General features: G+C 37.3%; 1 protein-coding gene across 9 annotated transcripts in view; it reads right to left on the bottom strand.

Moving 5' to 3' along the window:
- Nucleotides 1-457: 457 nt before the first annotated feature.
- Nucleotides 458-26,754, bottom strand: part of SORCS2 (sortilin related VPS10 domain containing receptor 2) — a 539,351-nt gene continuing 513,054 nt past the window's right edge. For 5 of the 9 annotated variants that reach the window (XM_069014500.1, XM_069014506.1, XM_069014507.1 and 2 more), the window contains 9 exons: nt 23,870-24,003; nt 22,590-22,713; nt 20,758-20,870; nt 18,985-19,110; nt 15,861-15,960; nt 14,238-14,340; nt 5,253-5,410; nt 3,038-3,117; nt 458-2,699 (listed from right to left, as the gene is read on the bottom strand). In XM_069014500.1, coding sequence (XP_068870601.1) covers nt 2,676-2,699; nt 3,038-3,117; nt 5,253-5,410; nt 14,238-14,340; nt 15,861-15,960; nt 18,985-19,110; nt 20,758-20,870; nt 22,590-22,713; nt 23,870-24,003 — 962 coding nt within the window. In that variant the 3' untranslated portion in view covers nt 458-2,675. The remainder of the gene's footprint in view (nt 2,700-3,037; nt 3,118-5,252; nt 5,411-14,237; nt 14,341-15,860; nt 15,961-18,984; nt 19,111-20,757; nt 20,871-22,589; nt 22,714-23,869; nt 24,004-26,754) is intronic. The other 4 variants (XM_069014501.1, XM_069014504.1, XM_069014502.1 and 1 more) reach the window with 4 other exon arrangements.

The following is a 26,754-nucleotide window of genomic DNA, read 5'->3' as shown; positions in this document are numbered from 1 at the left end:
TCAAAGGCTTCCTTTATTATCTGCTGGGTATTATTAATACAGTTATGGCAATACCAACATGTCTTTAGAAAACTGTGTTTTTAAGATATGACAAACCAACCTCACATGAGTGCTGCATGAATCAAATTAGTAAGCATCAGAAAAAATTGTTCCAGGCACTAAATTGTGCTAAGTGTTAATTAGAGTACCAAGCAGTTAAATATTCTACCGTGTTCCAAAAGACTTCTGTGATCAGAGACACAAATCACCCTGAATTAAATGTATAAAAGTAGCTGTTAAAGCATAAGTTAGATGTGTGACCCAGTTCCAACAGAGCCCTTTGCCAATCAGACTAACCATGCGAGAACAACTCCAAGCTGGAGCTTCCATCCCATTCCTTGTCCATGAAGCTGGTTTGCCACTCACCTGTCCTATACAAACAACTTATTTCAGATTTATTTCACAGGAACAAGTAAGATGTTTGCAATGCTATTTTATTCTCTGCTCCAGCTTATTTCCACTAGAAAAAGCAAGAGGAGCTGGTGAGGAGGGAAAGCCACTGGTGCAATGATCCCAAGAGTTTCCAATTCACAGCACATTTTGTATATGCACTTCTCTTCAAGAAACCCAGACTCAGATAGATACATTTAAGACCTTGGATTTCCACAGTCTGGCATACAACAGTCAGCTAGGGCATTGCTTCTCTGTTAATAAGTTTACATGGCACTATACAACTAAATAGGCAGAAATTTTAGAATTTTTGTGATTATTTTCCTGAGCAGTTTGCAAGTGCGTTTCAGAATCTTCACTCTAACTTTTCCACCTAATTCCTTACAGTAAGTTTATAATCTAGATTTTCTTGTGCTTTACATACATCATATGGGGTTTGTGAGAGCCTACAGTACTACACTGAATTACTGTATTTCAAACTGTTGCATTTGATGATAATATATTCACAGCTACATGGAAGAATGATTCCAATGCATACACCGATTTTAAGACAGTTCTTTTCTATTTGACTAGCACTCATTCTTTTCTGTTTGCATATTCTGGATGATATGCTATCTGTATCCTTCTTAAACAAGGTGTGTGCGAGCTTGTCACTACCATCAGTATAACATTCAGTGAGTACAAGTTATTTATTCTCTATCAAAGGCAAAAAGTGAAGGGATTATATAGGTTTCTGAGAGAAGCATCCTAATCCCAGGCAGCTGTGACACACAGGATGCCAGACATTTGAACTCACCACACCACACTTGTTTTTCTACATGGCTAAAATAAACCAAAGAGAAAAGACAAGAGGAGTGTGGATTCACTGCGTTGCCATTCCCTGGGGATACAGAGGTCAAGACTAGAAAACTCTGACTCAACTTACAAAACTGGAATTAGGAAACAAGGGCCCAGCTCACAAGCCATTCTGCAGGCAGCTCCTCCAGAAGCCCTTCCCCTGCCCTCCCTGCAGAAAAAGGGGGCAGTGGACTGAGACACCCTGTGGAGATGGGAAGGAAACAGGAAGCTCTAAATCCCTTCCCATCATCCCCGTGACCCTTTGGATTGTCAAACCTACCCAAGAGGAAAAGGTCAGGCTAGGGTTTGCCCACTCCCACCAGCAAGGGAAAAGAGCCAGAGGAAATTCCAAACAGGGATGGCATGGGAAGGGGATGGTGGTGCTACCCAGCCCTTCCCAGAGGAGAGCTCTGACCCACCCCGCACAGCTGCCCTTAGAGGAAGTTTTTAAAAAATAACAATAAAAAGAAAGCTACGTAAAAGAGGTATTTACACTCTCTGGAAATTTAAGAAGAGACAGGCCACCTGCCTAGGGTTTAACAGGACAACTCATCTGGCAGCTGCCATCACCCTAGGGGGGCTCACTCAGGAGAAAAGAGCAACTAAAATGACTGTCCGCAAGTGAAGGCACCTGGTCTGGAAATAGCATCAAGCTGGTGTTTTTCTTTCACATGTGATGGGACTGGGGGGAGATACTGGTGCTGATAGCTTGTCAGGACTTGCTACACTTACAAGAGCATTATTGTATATTATGAGATATACTAATTAACATTTTACTTCCTTTAATCCTCAGAAGGACCTAAGCCTAAACTTGTTAGATTGTCTCACGTATGTTTAAGTTAAGAGCTTGTCTCAACTAGGAGTGCATTTTTCTCTCCCTCAGTCCTTTCCCATACAGAAACACTTGGCCTCCTAAAAAACTTGTCATTGTGATCAAACAACCATCTGTTCTGGTCTAGTCACTAGTGTAAAAATCACCTTTTTTGGGCTGAAGACTCCCAGCCTTCCGCTGAATACCTCAACTAAAAATATAATTAAAAAGTTACAGTCAATCATTCTAAAAATAAACATAAAGAAATAGAGCATATACAGAAAAGAAATAAGGTGGCATTGAAGGTGCCTAGGGCTACAAATTTGCTACCATAGTTTGAGTTTCAATTGTAATGAGTTCCCAGGCCACAGAGTGAACACAAGACATATTGTCCTTCGCCCTTGGTAACTGATGATGGACGCTTTTTTCCACAGGACCAATAAGAAACTTCCTCTCCATCAGCATTTACAGCCATATCTGCAATTTTGGGACATCTCTAGGGAAAAATAAAACGGTACAGAGAAGAGTCTTTTGGGTTTTGTGTTCAGCTGCAAATATCAGCTAACCAGGTAACTGTGCATCTCTCTGGAGTTGATGCTCAAAACCACGCCTGAGTGATTGCCTAGGAAAACATAGAAACAAAAGGCCAACATTAGTGTATTTCAGGTACTCCACAATAAATCCCCCTTTTATTGCAGGGACAAGTCAATTGCATAAGAGAGTGGCTTTATCAAACAACAGGTCAGGTGAAGGTTGGTGCAACAGCTCCATGTACCTACAGCACACTTTTGCACAATGCTTTTGCTCATGGTGGTGGATTTGTGGTGAATTCCTAGGGTTTCTATCCCAGTGACAGCATAAGTTGGTTCTCTTTGTGGCTTATAAAGGTGTAGTTGTCTTGAGGGGTGCAGGTGAGGGAGGAGAATGGAACCTGAGGCGTCCATTCGACATGCCACTGACCTGGGACTGGACACTGACCGGCATCAGCAATAAGGGAACTCTGTAGCTGTTCAAGTTGCCACTTCTCCCAGAAGGAGTCACTGCAAGGTAATGGTGTTGAGGAGTCCCAAGGTGGGGGTTGCGATAAAGTAGGCAACATAAAATATATAGAAAACAAAAAAAGTGGATGGGTGAGTCTGGAAATACTGTACTGTGGAAATTCAAAAGTTATGAGAAGAGAGAACAACAGAAACCCAGGCCTGTAACTCCCTGCTGTGCATGGAGTGGAGGCGGCTACTGACATCTCCCAAGAAGGAGGGAGAAAGCTCACCAGAACTAGAAGGGAACTCCATAGCATAGGAACCTTCTGCAAATAATGTCGTAAACCAGAATTTAATATAAAGCAGGGATTATAACATGTTTTATAGTCTAAGCCAGATAAAATAGAGTATCATTAACAGGAATATTTTCTTGGCAGTACTGAGCAATACTGGAGCTAGTGGAAAGTATTGCAAATAACAAAACAGTAGAGTGAGCAGGAGTATAGTTTTATGTATTAAATAACATCTTCTGTCTAAAAGCTGTACTGTAGCTGACAAATATGGATGATTATGATCCACAAATTCGAGCTTTTTACGCTCTCCTGGAAAGTCTGCTGCTGCAGACAAGCTGGCAGAAGGACAAATAACCTTGAGATCACATTTGTGTCTTGTGTCATCAAAACATCATGATCTTGCACCCTTTAACCCTAAAATAATTCTCTGCTCATATGGAAGATTTTTTTTTCTCTGAGTAAAGAGTGCAGGGCAAGCAGAGATTAATTCTAAATATGTTACAAATCAGGGCAGCATTTCTTTATTAGAGCATCCCAAGCTGCCTTCTTTTAAATAAACCATAAGGGATTTTCTACCATTAAAAGAAGTTATGCCTTTGTACCTTACTAGAGGTGTTTGAATGCTCCACTTTAATAGGCATGTCTGCAAGGACTTTGTTAGCATTCAGCTTCTCCTCTAAAGACCCTGGAGATGAGCTGACCAAACAATTTTAACACAGATTTTGTTTTTCCAGGTTTTTTTTTGGAACTAACTCCGGTAAAGTCAGGAGGGCAGTTACAGTTGTCTTGCAAAATCAGAATGAAAACACAGTGATACTCATACACAAAGTTGTCAAAGAAGAGATAGAAATACACAAAGCAAAGCAAGAGGCTGGATTCTTCCCTTGTGTTCAAAGCTAACACCTCCAAGAACCTAGAAGCAGCACACAGTTCAGCAAATGGAAATAAAGACATTGACAACAAACAAAAGGGTGAAAGAAGCCCAAGAAAAAGAAATCTCTCCTCTGACCAGGTTCTGTCTTCCCCACGGTACCTTGAGTGCAGCTAAGACACATCTTCTTCCTTGGGGTTCATGAAGACATTACAGTTGCCTTTCACACCATCAATCTACTGCTACAAATCCCAAAGGCTTTGGATCATCTGATTTATTTTCACAAAATGAGCCAAAATGGAACTGGGTGTTTCTTACATTGTCCTACACTTTTCAGACTGTGACCTGAAAGCAGCCTGAAGACAATGTATTAAAGATCAGCACTCCATGTTGCATTAAAACTAACCACAGGGTGCTAGGACACACACGTCCACCTGACACTGAAATAATTTGCACTGAGAGATACTCACAGAAATTTCCCTCATGGGTTCTTTATAACTACCTTATGAATACTAGAAAATCAACATCTAAATTAAGGAAGACTTATGATACTTTTTATACATGAATAAATTTAATGTTTCTGATCACAAAAACTTTAAATGCCATTGGAATATGAAGGCAAATAAAGCAATGGATCTCCATACAATCCATCTGAAATCACAGAAGCATTGACTCCACAAATCCTTCCGGCCTAAACTCAATTTTCCACTAATTGAGGGGATTATTGAGTGAATTCGACTGTTGCAGATTATATCCCATTCTACCAAATATAATTTATCTCTAAAATTGTCCAAGTCAGTCTCCTGACATTAAACTACCATCTCTGTACTCATGCTCTATATAGCACATCATCCATACATTAGGCTGTAGCTCAAGCAAGCCAAAAGAAGGTGATTGAGGTAACCCCTTGTTACTGGTGTTACCATTTGTAACATCTTTTCAAGACTGAACAGAAAAAGAACTAAAATGAAAACAAACATCAATTAAAAATCAACTTCTTATGAAAATTTATAAACTAAAAGCAAAGTTACCTCTTGCGTTACCTAGTGTTTGAGAGTCCAGATCATCATCAATAAACTCCTCACCCTGGATGATGTTCTGGGTGTCCTCACTGTGATTAACAGGGCTTGTCATCTCCTGCTCTTTTTCATTGTGCATCTGGGCGTAGACATTTCTGCCTGGCAGTTTCCTAAAGAAAAGAAAAAATTTTGGGATGGAGTTCTTTTGTGTCACACACACACTGGCATCAGAGCAGAGCTCCAGCAGAGCAAAGTCATTCCAGAATAAAAAATCATCACCAATGCCACTCTTCCTTAATTTTGTGATCACAACCTAAATTTACCAACTCTTTGTTCTCAGTTTTATGTAACTGCCTTATCATGATGTTCATACTAAGATAATATTTAAGCATCAGTTTCTAGGATTGACAGACAATGGACAATGTTGAAAAAAATTACTAGAGCCATAGAAAAACTATTTTAAGAATTCGAGCAATAAAAGGGCACAGTGGGTGTTCATTCTTGGTCCCAGGTGTTTTCACATACATGAAGGGTTGCAATCACCATCATGTCTCCCTGAGGAGACGGGCTGACATTGAAGTGTGATGGCATCAGATGGCACTCATAGTCAATCAGAGTCAAGGAGAAAAAGTCAGAAGTCCAGGAGACAGGGAATGGAAAGGAGCAGAGCCAAGAGGCCAGGACCAAGGGGTAAGGAGTAAGAAGGTAAACAGGCATTCATAAGGGCACAAGACTGGGGAGGTTGGTTAAGTTAAGCAGGCAGCACTGAAGGAGACAGAGTATAAAGTCTGCACTGGGAACAGATGAATTAGAAGACCTCTCTACAAGAGACAATAATTCACTCACTCTGACTGGAATCTAGAGAAACAAAAAGCACCTTATTAAATGCCTCAATAAACAATTAGCACCATGGCTGAGACTGGGAGGCTTGACACTTAATATTGATACAGGGTTCTTAACTAGATTAATTTAAATTAGGCTTTGTAAACTGAAAGGGAAAAATCAGGGACTTGTAGCTTTGCAGCAGATTTTATGGTTTAAACATTTCTCAAGAGCCATACCCTTTGCACTGTAGCTGTGTTCACCTGCAGTCTGCCTAGGCACATAAGGACATCCTTTCCCAAGCACCAAGCAGACACTTCAGATTAGGGAGCTGCAGGCTCTAGGCTCCATTTCCTACAGTGCCAGAAGCTGCTTGACAGCTTGATCAGCATGACAGCAGATCATGGCTGTCAGAGGCTGTGCTTAAACCCAGATTATTGCAATGGGCAGACAACAAGAAGAAAAGAGAAAACAGGGTTGAACAGCTGTGGTTTCTGCTGAGCCCCTTTAGACAGTGAGAAAATAGAAAAAGTGACACTAATTATTAGGCATCTCTCTAAAAGCAACCACAAAGCTGCTCCACATTACAGCAGCAGTTTGAAAGCTGGATAAATACACAGATTACTCTGTTTTCTCAAGGCTTTTGAAGATCTGTTTTAAATGTCATCTCACAAGAAGGTATCTTTAGCAAGGGGCACCATTTTGGTTTGAGATAAAAAGTTACTGTAGCAAACTATTCTGAAAAGCAAATTCACTGCATCAAAGTAATAAGAATAAATGGAAGTTACTAAGAAATGAAAGATGACTGAAGATAATCTCCCTTTAATCTGAACTATCCAAAAGATAAATTGAGTCCTATATATCTACACAAACACACATATCTGTATAGGCATATGTATACACGCACACACTAACTTATATCTCTAAAAGTTAGGTATTTTATCCCATTATTTATAAGCAGTACAAAACCAAATGGAAAGGACAAGGATGGAAAGAAGGTCTGATGACACAATGCTGTGCTATTATGATCACTTTAACAGGTCTGAGCGCTCTTCCAACAAAAACATACACATAAAGCCAAGCCCTGCATCACTCTCCTTTCATTACATGGATTAAAAAAGCCATTTTGAAAGAGGAAAGGACATTCCTCATTACCAAAACAAATACATTAGGTAATTAATTTTGCTTTTTTTTCTCTAGGGCCCATAACTGCTTCTAATGTGTCTGGTAATGAAACTGGTCATGTGGAAAACAGTATTCTCTTAATCAGACCTGCATCAAACCTGTCAAACTGCTCACTTTCAGCCCACCATCAAATGCCTAAGGGAGACAAAACCCAGAAGAATGTCTTTGTAACACATCTACAGAATTAGCACATATGTTTCTACAATAATTATAATAACCTTCTCAGAAGGTTCCCTTATTTCTGACAGACTGTAGTAGTATCAATGGCATTATCAAAACAATTTTGACATAATAAAAAATGTTAAACATCTCAAACCCATATGGCACATCAGACCTCTGCAGTTAAGTAAAAGGAGAAGAGCTGCTAGTGTGACTGCTGCCTGGGACCTGTATGAAACCAGGTCAACAAAGTGTGTCCTTTGGTGTAAATCCTGAGGCTTCAACTCATGGCCCCTGCACAGCTTACTAGTTAGAGATAACCATGAGCACAACACATACTAGTAAACATATTCAGGAAGAATGAGGAAACCTCTCAAGTTCACAAATAATCATTAAATGTATCGTGGCTAGGAGCATTTCCTTATGGTTTGAGAATAAAATGAGAAAAGGTATGAGCTGTTATTTCTCACTTGGCTTATTGGCCCCAATCCTACTAAGTACAGATCCTTTGGGGAAGGTATAAAGCAGAGGTACTCATACTTCCATGCTTTCCTTTGCTCCTCACACTTACATGGGAAAGCCTGTAACATTGAATGTGGACTGGAGGAAGGAGAATATCACAAGTCTTGAGGAGACGTACTGTAGGCATTAGACCTTTTACACACTACAGAGATCTCTCTGTGTTTCATATTGGTTCCGTTTTACAAGGAACTCCCTCAACCACCCTGAAGAAAAGGACAGTCCAAGCCTTTTCAAGAGGCATTTTTAACACATGTGCCGGATGTTCTGTTTACAAGACTCAGCCACATTGTGGGATGACATAGGATGTGGATACTGGATCCTCACTAAAGATGGGCCTGATTCTGACAATTTTCCAGTGCTTCTCACTGCTGTAAAATGCAGAAAGGAGGCTGCTACCCCTACTTATACATAAAAAAACTCTTGTGTACCCTGATGTGCTTTGCTCTTCTTCAAGAAGGAGTTAATGTTGGGTCCAATGTAACTGTTTGAAGCAGGCAGAGCTGAAATGCTTGGGTCTACATAAAAGACTACTGTGAAAACATGACAAGACACAAAATTTGACCCAAGAGATTTGTATCAGCAATATGAAAATTGAAAGCACATTTAGAAAACAGACAAGAAGATTATGCAATAGTTTCTTTGGGGGGTTTACTCTTCATCTGCAAAATGCATGTGCTTCACATCCATCACTGGAGACAATTACCTCTGCTGAGCAGCACTCCATGGTTTATATTTTTAGTTTCTTTTGTTTTCCCTGTAGCATTTTATTTCAATCACGAAAAAGAAGAAATATTATGCCTGCTTTGAGGACCATAAAAATAGGAGCTAGAGACGTAATTCTGCACAGCACTACTAAAGAACATCACAGCACATGGTTTTCACCAAGCTCTACAGGCGCCACACCTTTTAGAAGATATTCCAGAAAGTACTTATTTTTCCCTTCTTATATTCACAAATTCTAATCAGTTCATACCCCAAACTGTTTGCACTTAAAAATGTTCAGCAGGAAGGAACAGCAGGAGGGGGATGACATATTGATTCCTACTCATTTAATCTCTAGTTTATTTGGCTTTCAATTCCTTCTTTATGGAAAAAAGTATTTATTCTCCTTTATGCAACTTCATTCATTTTCCAGAGGCTTGATTAAAATTCTGTTCAGTATAAAAAAAAGAACATATTTACATGGCAAAGAATATGGAATAATGTAGCACTGTCTTGGAACTTAAATAAAAATAACAACAATAATAATCCATTAAATAGAATACTTTATTGTGGTGTTGACTTTATTGTATTTGGATTAATGTTCAGATGACTGACTTTGTGCTTTAAGGCACTCCTGATATACTTGCCTCTTTCATTTCAGAAATCTTTTCTGCATGTTATTACTTTGATTTCTGAGGAAGTTTTTATAAAATATTATGGAACAATAAATTAGTGGTTGTTTTTTTATCACTAAAAGGCATGGATTGGGACTAAGCTTGCTCTCATGGAACATAAAAGCAGTATAAGCAAGGTGGGGAAAAGAGATAGCTTTTCTTCAGAGACCAAAAATGAGATAGTAAGTCAATGAGGCAGAAAGATAACACAGTTCTTCTCCAGATTGTGGAAATGACCCAGGAGGGGGTTCATTTACCAAAATTGGTACTTGATAGTAGCAGGCAGAAAAGGAATACATACAAAATTGTATAAATCTGGATGAAGAGGATTCACACTGATTTGTGAAAACAATGTATGCAGCTTTCAGTACATCAGTAGTAGTTTTCATACAAATTAAAAGATGAAGATTTTCATACTCTTTCAGAGAATAGAATTTGCTGCAATTAACCAGGTAAAATACATAAGTACAAAAGACAACTATTTGCTCTAGTTTGGCTACTCTAATATCCTGCTGTTATGCAGAAATGAAAAATAAGAAAAGGATGATTTCAGATCTTCCGCTAGTAACATGATGATTACATAGCAGCTTTGATGTGGCTAAAATATAATTTTCCTTTCCTCCACTTTGCCTGGTGCAGACAGTCTATTTCCCTTCTCTATACTGTTGCCCAGGACCCCACACCACAAAGCTTCTTTTGAGAGGATGAAGAAATCTTTTCTGGATGGAAGCTTGAAAACCACAAAAAAATACAAACACTGTTTCAAAGGCAATGGAAGAAGTGTGTTTGTACTGAACCAAAGTAAAGATGGTATGGTATAGAAAAAATACACGCAGATCCCAGACTCGCATTAAGAAATAGCCCTGGATTTTTCAAAAATATTTTCCAGCTGCTTCATATTGTTGTGGGCAAAAGAAGCAGCTGCAGTCCATTTTACCTGGATGCTTAAACAACTGGAGCATACTAGTGAGTATTGCAACATGTTGTTTGCTCAAGGCATCCACTCGGTGATTTCCATACTCGGGAAGTGAGAGCAGAGCAGAGCAAAGGCGCTTTCCTCGTGGCTTGCCCACCACCCCCGTCTGCTGACAGCACTGCCCCATCCTGCACAGCCATGACTGGTTCACCAGTGAGGAATGAGCCCTTGCTCCTTGCTGCCATGCTCAAAATTCCTCCCCTAAACTATCTAAACCAATAGCTCAGATAAATCAAACAGCTCATTTGTCAGACACCATTACAATTAGTTTTTAAAAATCAATCACATTTATCATTTAAAATTTACTTGCCATTTACAGAGTAAAAGTAGCCCTCATCAGAAGTCCTTATCTACTCTGATAACAAAGGATCGAACCCCTGTGTTTCTCAAAACATTTTGGTGTTTTTTATTTTTTTCCTTTATCTAAAGCAACAAACTACGCTTGGGATTGCCAGGAGTCACTTCATGAGCTCTGGGGACTCCAGCACCTGTTTTGCACAAAACAACCATCAGATAAAGGGGGGGTGGGTGAGGTCCATGAATGAGGACATGAAATGATAAATGCTTGCAATTTTACAGCATGTAAAAACAGAGGGAAGCAGTCTTCCTAGTCAATGCTTAAGTATTTGGGATTAGGGCATCTCAGAACAGATGTGACCTACAGTCACCTAATCATTACCTAGACAGCCATGACAGCTCTGGTTATCCAGCAGATCATAAAATTTTAGACTTGATTAGAGCAGTGGGAAATTATAAAATTTACATCTTTTCTATTTAATGGGCATCCCTTGAGGAACGAGGAGGAGGCATTGGTTTGTACTATGCATGTAACTAATCAGCCAAAATCCCACTACCTCTATATGAATCTGCCTCTGCTTTTCCCCTACCCCCCTACCTAATTAGAAGAAACACTCTTTCCTTTTTCTGCATATGAAGCGTCAGACTTATGCAGGATTGTTATTTTTAGATCACTGCTCTCACCCAAACTAATTTTGTTAGATTTACTTCTTGTCAGGGACACCAATTTTTAGTACTGAATATTGCAGTTTTCAAAAAATGATAATTTTTTTTTTAAACAGGAGCAGCAAGTTTCATTACTTACAAAAGATTAGTAAAAAAAGAGGTGTTGGATTGGTCTCTGATGTCTTGTCAACACCATCTTTCATTTCCCAGCTCAGAATTAGTGTAAATTAAGACCCAAGTTCTTATGACATGAACTTCAGGAATAATTTGGGCAGGTGATCATGCTTGGGGACAAGGAGCCTCAGCATTTAGAAACCTTGGGGCAGTTTGGGCATATTTCGCATTTTCTATCAAAGCTGTAGGTCTACACAAAAGCCTGCTATTTTCTCTCCCTTTTTCATCACAAGTCATGATCTCTGTCATTGCAAATAGATAGACATGCTCCATCATATGAAGCTGCAACCTCCCTGCCAAACCAGTCACACTCTTATTTTGCAAGCCAGTTTTTCTATCTTGCATCTTTGCAGGTATCAAACTTAACTTTGAGCCAGTGAAGAGAGAGAGAGACAGCAGCCCAAGACATGGTCATACAGTCTCTTGCAAACCACCTGCTTTGCATGTGCTCCAATGCCAGCTGCAGGTCCTGTAGACCCAACCAGTCTAGTGATAAAACTAGGATCAATAAAAATTTCACTGATGTAGGGAAAAAGGAGTTTTAGCCCTTCTATTAATCTACATGAATGAAGGGAAAGCACCACCAAATGTCTTCCATCTCCTCCATAGTTTTTTAAATCATACATCATAATTATGGACAGTATTATCATTTCAACACTTTACAAATCTGTAATTTCTCTGTGGAATTAAATAATATTTTTATTTCCCCAAGTTATCTGAGTTACCGTAGGCCACAGTAACTCTGAAATTATCACCTAGAATTGAACATTTTTTGTTGCCTATGGCATTCTTTCAGCAAATTAATTTTTAATACCCAGCCATATAATATTGAGAAGCTGCCTTTGTGCATTATAACTTGCAACTTTTATATCTATAAAGCACACTCATTTCATAGCCTCAGTCCCTGTGGACCAGTTTGTAAACTTATGTACTCACTGTACTGACTTTAAAGGGGCTGTACTCCCAAAAAGTACTCCATGAGGATCCAGCAATGCACCAACCATCTCCATAAACAAAGGAAAGACTTTTCAAAAGGGATTAAAGATTCGGGTGGGACAGGAGTTCACAGGGAGCCCATGGGGAAAAAGTGATTTTTGAAACGTAGCAGTCACTGATTAGGTGCTCAATATTCTTTGAAGAAGAAATTTCAAATGAAGGATGCAACCAAAAAAAATTGTCATTTTTGAAAAGCTTAGCAGGAATATTTAAAAATAATTCTTTCAAATATCTCAGAAACAGATAAGATACAGACTAAAATTGAATACTACTGCATGTTCATTCATCAATGCCAACAGCAGTTTTTAGGCTACCGACAAACTTTTGAATATATCTAACAATAGTCCTCACTTGCATCTAAATTACCCCCCAAAAATGTAAATGCAAATGATTTTCACAAATTACATACCGAAGTGTGAGAGACATTAAAGCTCACAATTTGGAAATTGTACTATATTTTCCTCCTTAATAAAAGTGATGGTTCATTGGGCATTTTAGAAAGAACTCAAGGAACTGTTTTTATTCCTTTCCTGAATATTTTATACTTCTTCTACCATGCAGTAATTGTGTCTGTTATTTAATTGCTCTCATTTAAGAGCTAATAAAAGATATAAATCAGATAGCTTTTAAAAGATATCACAAGGAGGTTCTATGATCCAAACACAAACAGAAAATCCTCCATTGTATTGCTATTAAAATAATATAATTACATCACATCAACCATTTTTATGTCTTTCCTCTCTTCAGGCACCTAAAATAGAAAAATGGATTTTTATTCCATTGTAGACAGTCTGATACAGTAATCTGGGCTTTGTCCTTTAAAGCAATCAGTCACTACGAACTCTAAAAAATTTAGATGCTTGAGAAAAAAGGGGCTTTTCTCTATTGACATAAAAATACTTTAGCTAAACAAACCCTTACTTAATGCTAGCTACATTTACTGCTGCCACAAACTTAAGGTTGCTCCTAGTTCTATAAATTTATATTTATTTTAAATAAAAATCACCCATTAAAAAATGAGGCAAATCAGTATGAATCCTCTCTGAGGAAGGACAACAGGAGCTGATGATGATGATGAAGGCCTGTTTCCAGTATACTGAAACCCAACAACTTCTGAATGCCCCAGAGATACAGAATACCAGTAGGATAGACAGTGATACTGTCCCATGAACAAGAACAAATTATTTAAATTGCACAGCAGCTCGGATTAAAACCAATTACAGATTAAAGATATATTGGACTGTCCAAGGCTGGCATGGCTCAGTTTTGAGAATATGCTCCACATAAAGGCTGCTTGCAGAAATATTTTTTCCCTCCACACACTCTAGTGCCAAATTAACGCCAGTCTCTTTCTGTCAGTCATTCTCCATAGCATTGCCTCAGCAATTAAAATGTAATGTGTGCAAAGAGAAGCCCCAGAGCATTACGTGCTTTGATAAAACTACATTTTAAGCAAATCAGCATTGCAGATGCACTCCCTGTCCCAATCGTTTTAGCTTATTCATAGCTGTTACAAGTAATGAGAAGGGAATTAATCAGGAAAAAATATTTTAGTTCAGTTGATTCTTGATGGTATTATTTAGACAAAATGAACAAACTCTCCATAGTTTCCATATTGTTGATATTTATCTTGGAACACGGCAAGTGAAACAAGCATCAGTGTAGTACCTTGATGTCTGTAAAGTTCAGAAAAACATGATTTTCAAAGTGGCATACTTCTTGCAATACTTCACGAAATCTTCTTTTCAAATAACATACTCTGTCTTGCTAATCTATGGATAAATCTAATTCTTAAAATGCATATATTGGTTAAAGTTCACTTGCCTTTTGAACTTGTAGAGGATGAAAGCCCCGACTGCGACTAGACAAATAACAAAGAGAACCACAATTGCCCAGTAGCCACTGCCTCCTCCAATCCTCTGAGAGTCTGAAACACAAAATAAAAGAACAGTTTTGCATGTTGCCTTCCACATCATTCATATTCTTGAGCCTTCTTTTCTATTTAACTGTCAGGTCAAAAACATTGGTTGTTATTTTTGCAACCTCTTCTTTTCACTATATCTGTGGCTTCTTCAGAAAGACAAAACCACAGAATTAATTGGTTACTTGTTTCTGAAGGACAGAGGACCCATTTTAAAAAAAGAAAGCAACAAACAGGAAAACCCAAGATTCTGATGATTCAATTATTTGCATACTCAGTGGTTGTTTGGGTTTTTTTAATGGGAATCTGAAGTTATCATAGTAAATTATCACACACCCTAAGTACAAGCTTTGCAAAAGCAGAGCTGCATTAATTTCACAGATGGAGAAACTAAGGCTCTGAACAACAAATAAACTCATCAAGGTCATATATTGGTAACGGCTGGAATGAACATGGGCTTCTTTCAATCCCTTTTGTGCTGGCAAACGAATGTCAGCCCTTTACACAAGACAAGGTACCACAGTGAGACTGTAGCACAATTCTACATTAGCAACTAGATAAAAGAGCTTTGTCTTCTACAGAGAGCTGACAGAAAAAACATCACACCAGCATTTACATAAATTGATTGTGACTGGCTAAATCTGTTCTCCCAAAACACACTGAAATTAATAAAGAAGGATATATTATGGAAGATAATACACAAGCAAAAATTATAGGACATTCTAATAAAAGATTCAAGTCAAAGCTGAACTTTCTGGTTAAAACATCATTTTAACATCTCTCTGTTCAAAATACAAACATGTATGCACACATACTCTCTTCAGCCAGTTTCCATCAAGAGTGAATCCAGGAAGGCAGGAAAGGCACACAACTCCTCCTGCCTCTGCCCCATTTCCATTTGTTTTAAACAGAGAAAAAACATAATTTATCTCAGGACAGAATTAGCAATGTGGAGCCCTTACAGCAATCTTCCCATTAGTTGATTCAAAGATCAGAGATACATGGCAGAGATGCAGCAAGCCTGTGTTAGACCCGTGTAGTTACAGGAGCAGAGTTAATGGTTGATATAAGGGCAAAGAAGCTCTGCTTTCTTAGCAGCCAGTGCAGCCTAAAAGGCCTTTAGATCACCAGATGAGTTTTTTGAAGCCTGGTTGGCTCTTCCTTCAGGGCACTATTTTGTACAATATCAGTATTTACTTTTTGTTGTGGTTACACAGAAAAAGGAAAAAAGCTTGTGATACAAATCACGAGGTATGAAAAAACGGAAACATAAAAAAAATTTGGTCGTTAACAATGACCAAATGAAAATGTATACATATATACGTGTATGTATATACATTAACATATATACACACACACACTCTCATATATATGTGTGTTTATTTATACGTAACAAGTACCAAGTAAGTATATACATGTGTTATACATACACATATATATTGACATGAAGATTTTCTCCTTAAATTATTAGAACTCAAACAGGCATCCAAAGGTTGGTCTGTTGATAGCTTCTTTTAAATATTTACCTGAACCGGAGTCAGCTAAAGTCACTAAGACCCAGTATCCTCCCCTCAGAAAGAAACTGATGTTGTGTGCATTCAGGGCCTGCTTTATAGCTGCTATTCTCTGAAAATACAATAGAGAGAATGTCAGATGTCTTGTGCTCTGTTCCACTTTGAGGCACTCAATGTTTTAAAAAGGAAAACCTCTGGTTCTTTAAATGGTGAAAGCACTTGTCACTGATGAGCTGAAATCTACAAGAAATTCAATATTTAAAAATTAAGCAAAACTCCAGAAGACATAAAAGCTGAAAATGTCAAAATTTTATAGCCAAACCTTTTTGATTACCCAAGTCTTTATGTTTACCCAGTATGTGACAGACAGCAAGTAATTTGCACCCGCTATTGGGTTTACCTGGGTCATAACTCACACAATGCATAATCCATATTAAAAACTCCCCATTCTTCTAACTTATCAGAAGAAAACCTGTGATGTCACTTTGGATTTGTTGCTATAAAAAGTAACTACTATTTAATAATGAAATGCATGCCATAATTTACCTTATCGCCTTACCTGTAATGGAATGAATTCCATTTATAGCTAATTTTTAACAATATCCCACAGAAATATATACATTCATCCATGTGGGAAAAAAAATCGGTATTCCTCCCATTTGCCCCAGTGGACAGAGTATAGTGACTTATGGTCTCTCACATTTTTATGGAGCAGAACCATTAAATATACCATCAGATCCTAACCCCAGATGACAAATTGTCTGAATTTTATCTTCTACTTGCTTGTGTCTTCAACATGGTCAATCTTCTAAAAGATCAAATCTAGCTTCATACTCTATGCCTTATAATTTGGGACACAACCTCCCAGAGGATGCCAAATTAGAAATTTGCTTTATATCCATGAAACATTCACAAGTAACTTCTTGTATGATATTATCAATTATGCTCATCTTTGACAAGCTTTTGAAGTATAACGGATAAAAATCCCTGTAGTCCCTCTCATATTAAGGACAGACACTATACCAAAGTTCAAATATCATAATTCTTTTTGAGAAATATCTAACTTCTGAAGCCATTCCACTGACTTTATTACATTCTTTTATGTGGGAATGACTCAACATAAGGGTGAAGTGAGCATGGCTTCAGTTATTTGACAAGACAATTACAGCAGATTGTTCCTAAGTATTTATCTTGTTGCCCAAAGCCTGAAAAGATAACGGATATGACAACTCTACTGACTAGGAAGCTTTAAAGTGATGCTGCTACCAATGAAATAAAGTTTCTTCATATCAATCCAGGTTCATTCATGTGTTCATGGCATATAGTGCAAGAGGGACAACTACTTTAGGTCAATCCGACTTACAGCCAGTAAACGAAATTTCTGAGCTCCATAACTTTTGACTCCTCATATTTTCCTGGCAGGTTCCTAAGGAACCCAACATTTGCCGTGGTTTTTGCTTAACTGATTAAGACTTGTTCGTTATTTAACTCCCCACTGCTGGGTTCCCACCCAAATCTATATGAACAACATGTCCTCAGGTCAAAAATTTGAATCTCATGTGAATCCATCCAAAGGTTCTGGCTTAGTTATTTCACTGGTAGACTGATGTTTTCTTCAGTGCTTGTGGGTTTTTATTTTTCTGCTCCAAGGTATTTACTGAGCATGGTGGTGCCACCTCTCCAACATCTTAAAAAACAAATGCAGTCTTTGGAGCTCCTCTATAGACTTCCTAAGTTAAGGTTCTTATACCAGCATTTGAATTTTCCATCTTCTTTTTCAACGTTATTTACAATGACAATATTTGAACATGTGAACACAATGGCTCCTGCATTATAAGAATGTAAAAGAATGAAAAATAATGACACCATTCAAACTCTTACCCACTTATACATCTTGGGTTCTCACTTTCCCTTTTTGCCAAAGCAACCCACTGGGAATTTTTATGAAAATTATTTTGTCTGGATGGAAATCTTCCTCAGAGCCCCTGTTTTCCAGATTTTAGTTTAATTGTACTTTAATTGACTCTTTCACCTGGACTCATCCCACCTGACATTAGAAATGTAATAGATGTGCATAAATTAAGCAACCAAGTCTTCTCTGGAGTCAATAATTAGAATGGAATACTTTTGAAATTTCTGTGTTCTTAAAGCAGGTTAAATCATAGTCAGCTCTTATTTCTTCATGCATGTATTTGAAACAAAAAGGGCTCTTGTCAGAGTGGGACCAAATTTCAGAATTTTCCAAAGGGCTCCTCCTACTACACTGACAACTTACTTACCATCTTTGTTATTGATGGCTACTTCTATCAGTAATGATTCCTACTCTATATGGCTAACTTAATAAACAGTACTACATCCCAACACTTAATGTAAGGCACCAATAAAAACTCCAGCAAGCAGGTGTTCTCTGCCTGAACGAGAAATTATTGCCTTTAATCTTTCTGAAATAATGTAATATTCCCAAATCTAAATGGTTTTCAACTGAGAACAAAGAGGTTCTCTTTAAGGGAAGAATTTTTTTAACTATGTCTATGTTAAGGGTTTCTGGGACGCCTCCTCCCAATGTGCAGAAAACATTCTGCATTGCTGAGTCCTCACAAAAGTGTCACAACACTGATTTTGAGAACTGGCACGAGCAGTGTGACAAAGCACATCCTTCCACTGACTCATAATAAAAACCTTCAAGATTTTCTCCTAGTAACAGAAGAGAATGCAAGGAATCTTTAAACATATGACAACATGAGTATTTTCCTATTGCTATTGCTTCTAAGGTCATTTACATAGGGTATATTTTCAGGATATTTCTTGAGTCACAATCAATTCTGATAGAACACACTTTATAGGAATTTGTGCCATTCAAGTCTAAATCAACAAATTTATATGCACATATCAATATCTAAAGCAATGTCCATTAGCAATAATATAAACAGAAATGTAGGCAGCTGCTGGTCTGTGCACTGTCAAACACAGCAAATATACCTGCTGTAGCATTCATGTGTATCTTGTCAGGTGGGAGTGAGATCTTTATATAGGTAGGGATCATCTCTTAATTTCATATAAAGACAATGAGAGTACAGCCACTTATTGCAAAACAGGATGAAGACTGTCCTAGGCAGATGTGCATTGTTCTGGTTACCTTATCACTAGTTATGCTTCTCTTCTTTTTTGGTTGATTTGCTGGTAGTAGCACATGCAAGTCAGCAGCTGTGGGCAGACCAGGCTTCACAACTGTCATGAGAGTTTCTTCAGGTATACTGGTCTCCTGTGAAGACAACAAAGGCATCTGGCAAATCACAGGAAAACACACTTTGTGTTTTATATAAAATACTCAAGTAACTCCACATACAGTTTCTAGTCTTCAGTGTTCAGATCCTTAATATTTAAAGAGGATTCCACTAGAAGGTGAAACATGAACAAAGTCAAACATAAATAAATGGAAATGTGAGTTGCTCTTTGAAGATTGGAAGAGCTAAGTGTTGTTATCACATTAAAGTAATTCAGTGGCATCAAGAAAAGAAGCAAAATGAAGAGGTTTTCAGGTTTTGTCAAAACTCTGCAATGGCTGAGATTTTCAAAGGTAACATAAAAAAAAAAACCAAGGGATTTAGGATCTTTTGTGAGCCATTCAGACACAGTGTACACTTAGAAGTGCATAGTCATTACAGCTAACTTTAGCTTCAGTAGGTTACTTTGGAAGGTGCTTAATGGACAGAGGGAAATCATCCAATGTGAGACTAAGAACATTGAGGGGTTCAGTTCCTGAAATTGTAATAAATACCTTCATTCCCCTGTTGAAAGTCAAATACATCCTTTTGTAAAATAGTTTGTGCAAATTTGGCTTTTAGTCCCAAATTTCTCCATGTTTTGTATAATGCAGCCACACAATTCTAATGACCATACCCTGGGCACTTTCCTTAGCCTTCCTCAAACAGATTCTGAAACTCCATTAAATTGTTCATATACTTTGGCAAATGTTTTAGTAATTATTAAAATGCAAGAACTATTTTATAAGGGAATAAAATGTTTTTTGACTGACACTGCTTATAGAATGAGTTTAAGTTGATAAAAGCAATTCATTTAACATTTGATAAGAATCTCAAACAAAAAAAAAAAAAGGTAGGAAACTATATGAAGTCAAAAAGTTTAGAACCTGATTTGCACAATTATAAATCCAGGAAAAGTAAATGGATTTAAAATGCAAATATTTTATAAACAATATCAACATTTTCCTCAGTGCTACTGCTCTCACAAAAGTGTGTGCACCAGTGTGTGCACCCTCGGTTGCTGGCAGGGTGTGTACCTGAAGAGCACAGCTCTCGAGCTCAAAGTTTCTGTGAGGTGATCTAATTCCACAGTACTACAGCATAGTTTTAAATTTGATTTAACCTATAGGATTCAGCTGTTCCCAAACCACGTTTCTTTTGTGAACGTGCTCTAAAAACCAGTGGTACAAACTGTGTGCCTATAGGTTATATATAATTTTCAAAGGTACAGAGCTATCATAGTTAATTCCTTCTTTTTGCTTTGTTTTTACACAAAGATGATGTCTTTTATATTACACATTCCTTAGCTTCTAAATCTATCACATTTAAGCTACTTAACTCTTCCTGCTTTGCAGTCAGTAGTATTTGCTAATATGTCTATCCCTAATCCCAGAGAGCAATATTTAGCATAATTGCCAATTAGACCGTGTTAGACCTAAACTGTCTAAGTTACAATATCACTGTCTACAGCTTGCACTTAAAAGTGACACTAGGCACAAACTTGCTTGAAATGTGGCTCATGAGGTTCATTTTATTATTTTGCTCTGCCTCCATTTCTAAATACCTTCTAAATGAGAAGGTATTACCTTAACCTTCAAGCTTTATGACTGGCAAGGGAACATTTTACGACCCATCTGAAAGAGCACCTTTGCAAGGAGTCGCGTCACTACCCGCCCTATGTCTTCCCTCCACTCCGGTATGTCGGGGTTGTACATGTCCAGGTGCTTAGTAAACTTCAGAGGAAGAACATGAAAATGATCTGGAAAAACAAAAAGAAACAGCAAGAAATAAACTAGATTGCAAAAGGGGTTTGGTAGAATTAAAAGCTAAAATTCTATATTTAGCACTTTTTGCTGTGCAGCACTGCAGTATCTAGGACCCCCACTGCTCTCTGTTGCCAGGCATTCAATTTCTGTATTTTCATCAACATCATCAAATTTGTGCTTAAAGACTAAAAAAGGAGGAAGAAAAAGAAATAAACAAAGCAGATCTACATACATGCTTTGGGGTCATAATGTTCCCAATAATTTTCCCTTAGGTCAATAAGGGAGTATTACACAGAAGTCATTGGTTTCTTTTATTTGAAATGAGAATGTACCAAAGGATTTTACTATAAGCATGTGGGGGTTTGTCCACTGCACGTTTCTGTTTTCCATATAAAATGAATACTTTACTTCATAAATTAGATATGAAATAAGAACAGAAATGATATTACAAAGGCTAACTACTGCCCTCTTTGAAAAAAAAAATAAAACAAAGGTACACCCACAATATTTCTCTGGATTTGTCAAAAATATCTGAAATACTAGAAATGGGTTGAACCTCAGAAAGTAGTCTCTAACATCTTCCCTTTCTACCTACAGGCTCCTTTGACGAAAACCTGGGGAACTTAATGCAAAGCAGAGGTAGAGAACCTCTGGAACACACGAGACAAACCTGCCTCCCCCCAGTATTTCCAACAGAATTATATTTTAATGTGGCTTGCTTTTTCAAAAGTTTCTTTATGTTCCTGATGGCCAGTACTTTCATGATCTTGATATTAGGATTGGCAAAAGGAGCACTGGAATGATAAAGCCATTGATGTAGTCACACTAGGAGTGTTATACTTCTGAATACTTCTAAAAAAGCTGATGCATTTATAAGTGGTAGCATAAATGTTATACCCATTTATCTCAGAAAAGGAGAAGGTTCATAAAAGCTCCATTTAGCATAAGTGGTGCTTTTACCATTATTTTAAATTAATTAGTATACTAAAAGCAAAAATAACAGAATCTTCTTCAGACAATAGAGATGTATCACATCTTGTATTGCATGATATCCAAAGGCTTTTAGCTCTGCATTGAAATAAAAGCTTTTATACTTATCACAATTCCCACATGTGACAGCACAAATACAAATGCAAATAATTTGCCAGCACTACATTTCCACAGTATATTATGCCTTGTCACCACATTATAAAACACAAAAAAGCCACACCAGGGCACAGTGCGGAACAAGAGCTGAAGGGTTATTTCATAATTACAGCAGAACTATATTTGATCCAAAATCTCAGATAAACATCAAGGTAACAGTGACATATTGTGATTAAAGGCAATTATTTGACATTGTTTTCAATGCAGACAGCATACACACAACTAAATGTTCTTTTTTTTCCAGAGGTATTTAGACTACTTAGAAATTCTGGGAAACTTTCTAGTCAGAGGCGAAAATACTACTGAAACATTTTATATATAGCATTTGGAAACGACAGTAACATTTAAAATAAGCAAAGGAAACAAAGTGTTTGAGATTAAGCCTCCCATACAATCCCACTTTTCAGCTTTGTGGTTATTTAGTGACAGTTCATGCCTCTAATTTTAAGAATTAAGTCTGGCATTAGATATAATTTTACAGTAGGTTCAGCTGCACCAGGGCTGGTTTTAGATGTCCAATAATTAATACATATTAAACAAAAAAATGAAAAAGACTAAGGTCTCACCAAAAACATGGACAACTTTTGAGTCCTGAAGCATAGAGCTCCCACAGGAGACTTGCACCGTAACTCTGACATCGCCTGTCTCGGCAAACTTTGTCACCAGAAAACTCTCCAATGTAAGCAGTGGCTTTAAAAAAACAAAGAACAGTTAAAAACAGAATTTCAACAAGAACCATGAGAACAGTGCCTGAAGAACCTGTTGTGAAAAATATCACCAAAAAATTTTCACATCAATTTTAAATGTACCAATGCTTCATCAAATTGATCAATTACAATTTTCAGTATATAATTTTCTTTCCCTAAAAGGATCCTTTATAAACAGAATAGCAGCCAGATGAGGAAAATATTTCTTTTAGAGTAATCGGTTGCATATTAGGTTTTCAGTCAGATTCCACTGAAGTTAATGGAGTCTGAGGGAGACTCAACAATCTCTACAAGATTATATAAAGCAAGTCATTTGCCTCAAAGAATGGAGGGTATGTCAGGGTCAAAAGGATTAATGCTGTCAACTTAGAGCACCAGCCAACAGTAACCTCTAAGGTGGAGCTGAGATACTCTGTTCCCTGACCATTTCCTTATGAATTATAAAACCCTTCACAAGACCTGCAATGCCTGTACCAGCAATGGCAAAGTCAAAAATGATGAACAGATACAGGCTGGGATTATGGGAGACAGCACATTCACAAGAAGAAAGTTCACTGCACTTATTTGAAGCATTCCTCTGTCACACTCAGTCTGCCTCATAAAGAAAATATTTTACTTATCTATTATTGAAAGAATTGCCTTAAAAGATATTAACCCAGCTACACAATAAATATTCCCAATAGAAATACTCGGATATTTAATGCTCTAGGACCTGTTTATATAGACTTTGATCCCCAAATGAAAAACACTAGATTGTTTGAGCGCTCGCAATGTTTTGATATCCTTTAAGATATCCTATTAATTTTTGATATGATGTTATTTTTGACTCCCAGAAAATACTTATCTATACAATGAAAAAAAAATACACACACACACACACATATATATATATCTGTACAGCACTATAATTTATATCACTCTTTATTAGCTTGGAAGTGCATAGATCCAAGTTGCATCATTTACAAGTTATGATCCCAAATCCATCCCCCTCTACAAGTTGTTTTTTTTCCACAGGTAATGAAGTAGAATAAATTGTTGTTCCCCCCCCACACAAAGAAAATAGTTTAGAAATTGAAAGAAAGGGACAACCCTTATTGGAAAAAGATTTAAAATAATCTCAGTCAAAATCATTTGTGTACCTGAAGATTGTTTCCTATCCACCAGTAGAAAACTGTCAAATTAGGGTTCTTAGGCAGTATGATGGCTGTCAGGTTCACCTCCTGGTTTCTCCCAATGACTGGAACCACTTCTAAATTTAAAGCCTGGAGTGGAGCTGGACAAAGTTCCAAAAATATCACTGAATAAGAATCCATCAATTCAATAACACCTCTCTCCCCAAAAGCCTCTCATCTGTTCACCATAACGTCCTGAATTTATTTTTCCCTCCCTTTCTCCCTCTTTTTCATCCATGTTAAAAGCTATGGACATAATTGGAAAGGCCTCATTTCAAGCAAAAAACATCCCCCAGATCAGCGCAAAACCCCTCAAACAAAATCTTAAAGCAATAAGACAGATCAACAAAATGCACTTCTCTCATGCCCATTCTTTTCATTCCTGTCCAATTCTAGAACACATAAGCAAATATTCCAGTTAAAAAGTGGAAATGGCAATCTCAGCTTTTTTTTTTTAACTTAGTAACAAAAGATCAAATGAATAGAAATCTAACATCTCAAATTGCTATGGGAAAAGCAGAAAACTGAAAAAGAATGCTGCTGACTACTCATTTTCATTATAAAATATCAGCTGTTAGGCTCACACCACACAAAAAATCTCATTAATGCATGCTTTAAAATAGATGTGTACATCAGGGGAGCATTTATTTGCAAATCAAAATAGATAACCTCTGTACTCCAAAATGTGCCTTAGAGTAAGTTTATTCCTTTCTGAACTACCAAAGCCATAAATGTTATTATTTGTTTAAAAGAAATGCATCATTACAACAGTTTTATCTGCTTGTAAGTGTTGTGTTTATTAGTGTTGTGCTGTTTCACAGCACAATAACTATGTTGAAAGAAAACCTTTCCCTCAGAGGTTTCCCAGTATATCTTTATCAGAATGTCTGAAGGTAAAAGCTTTTCAACAGTACAATGTGATAACTAGAATTTCTTAACTTCTTCACCTGCACCAACTACCCAGGATACGAAACCACCATATAGCCCAACATTCATTCATTGCACAGAATGAATACTAACCCACCCATTTTTGGTCCATTCTAAATATCTTTTAACTCATTCAAAGGCTTTTCATCTCAGTGCAAACTTAAAGGTAATTAACACTGTTCTAAAGTATTTCTCTTATTCTGTATCAGGAATTGAGTCATTGCCTGTTCACTTCTAATTCACTTTGACTAAACTGACTGAACTTCTGAGAACAAGTTGTCCAACCTCCTTTTCCACCTCACTTCACCTGGTCTGTGTGCTGCTTCATCTGTACGTAAGGCTCTACTTTCACTCTGCATTTTCCCCAATAACTCTTTAACCACCTATATGAATTCAAGACATGTTGCATGCTTTAAAAAATTCCTTCTTTAGCTTCCAGGGGAGTAAAAATGCTTCTCCTGTTGCCGGTGTCTTGAAGAAAAGTCAGAAATTAATTAAATTTGTTCCTCTTAGAAACAGATTTTCCTTCTGGAGGGAGCTGCGAAACTTTTTTGCTTTTGCCATAAATTTGTGTTTTCACAGAGGAAACTGATCACTTTGAGATATGGTTTTGTTCCTGAAGAAGATTAATTTCTTTTCCAAAAGTTTTAGAGGACAAGTTGTTTAGTACTTGAATGACAACTGTTATTTCAAGTTTGCTGTTTCTATATATTAAAGAGCTGAGAATAATTACTGCAAATTCTTCTGCTTGCCTGTGTCATATAATTCCATAATGCATTTGAACAAGCTTCATAGCACCCTTAAGTGTGCACAATTAAGATTGAATTTGGCTTACATGATTTCTATTTAAGTTAAAATTTCAGTATCTTCTGAAGTTCCACACTACAAAGGTCATAGTTCCATGAAAAATAAAATGTACGCAGCCTATATATTAATGTATGTAGCTCTTCTTCAGTTTTTTTTTTTTATTCTGAATTCTTGGGCCTCTACAGTTGCCTACTCACATTTATGCTATCAGATTGCTCTAATTTCTCTTGTAGTTCATTAAAAAGTTGTAGATTGTTTAATCTGGATCAGAAAGCATGATATGGATGACAGGCCAAAATTCTTGTAATTGTCCTGCATTACAGAGTATCCCATAGTAAGCTGGCAGAAGTGAAAAATATTTCCTCTACCATTGGTCTCTGAAAAAATTCCCCAGGCATAATACATCAGTTGGAGACTGCTGACTCCTGAAAGCAGGATTCTACAGAGATTCCTGCTTTCATGGTATTCCACAGTGAAAAATGTCCCTTAATAGCTATTAGTGTTTCACTAAAATGTAGAAATTGCAGTTTAATTAGTGTCAACTAATTTCCTCAAATCTTGTAATTTACCTAAAAAATTAAAGAGAACAAATCACATGGAAAGCATTTACTCAAGCAGGCTGTGTAACACAGTTCCATGAGTCTTCTAGTCCCCATGCAGCATCTGGGGGCAGGCCCAGGAAGGGATCACATCTGCCTCAGTGCCCTGCTGCCTCTGTACTTCGGCACCAAAGGCCCTTTAATGCACCAGTCATTTACTTGTGTAAAATAACTCTGATTTCTGCAATTTTATAATCTGCTGCATATAAGAAAATCAACATCTTTTAGTTTTACTGTTTATCCTAACATAGGCCATATTAAAAGCACAATTTGAGAAAGTCTTCTGCTTTCCATCAGGGCTTGCTACTGCTTGTCATTCTCTGAGGGGTTAGAAGTTATTCTTGGAGAGAAGAATGTCACACAGAGGTTTTCCTGTTCATTGCCTTGTACAGATCTACTATTTCTCTGCCTACTCTACTTCTCAGCAACTAGAAGCTTCTAAAAAATAATAGTGAAGCCCTAAGTAATTTATCTGAGCTCTCTAGAGCTGTCAAATGATTTAAAAAACAAACACAACAA

This window comes from Aphelocoma coerulescens, chromosome 4 (assembly GCF_041296385.1).
Source record: "Aphelocoma coerulescens isolate FSJ_1873_10779 chromosome 4, UR_Acoe_1.0, whole genome shotgun sequence".
NCBI lineage: Eukaryota > Metazoa > Chordata > Aves > Passeriformes > Corvidae > Aphelocoma > Aphelocoma coerulescens.
This window is presented reverse-complemented; position numbering and strand designations above follow the sequence as displayed.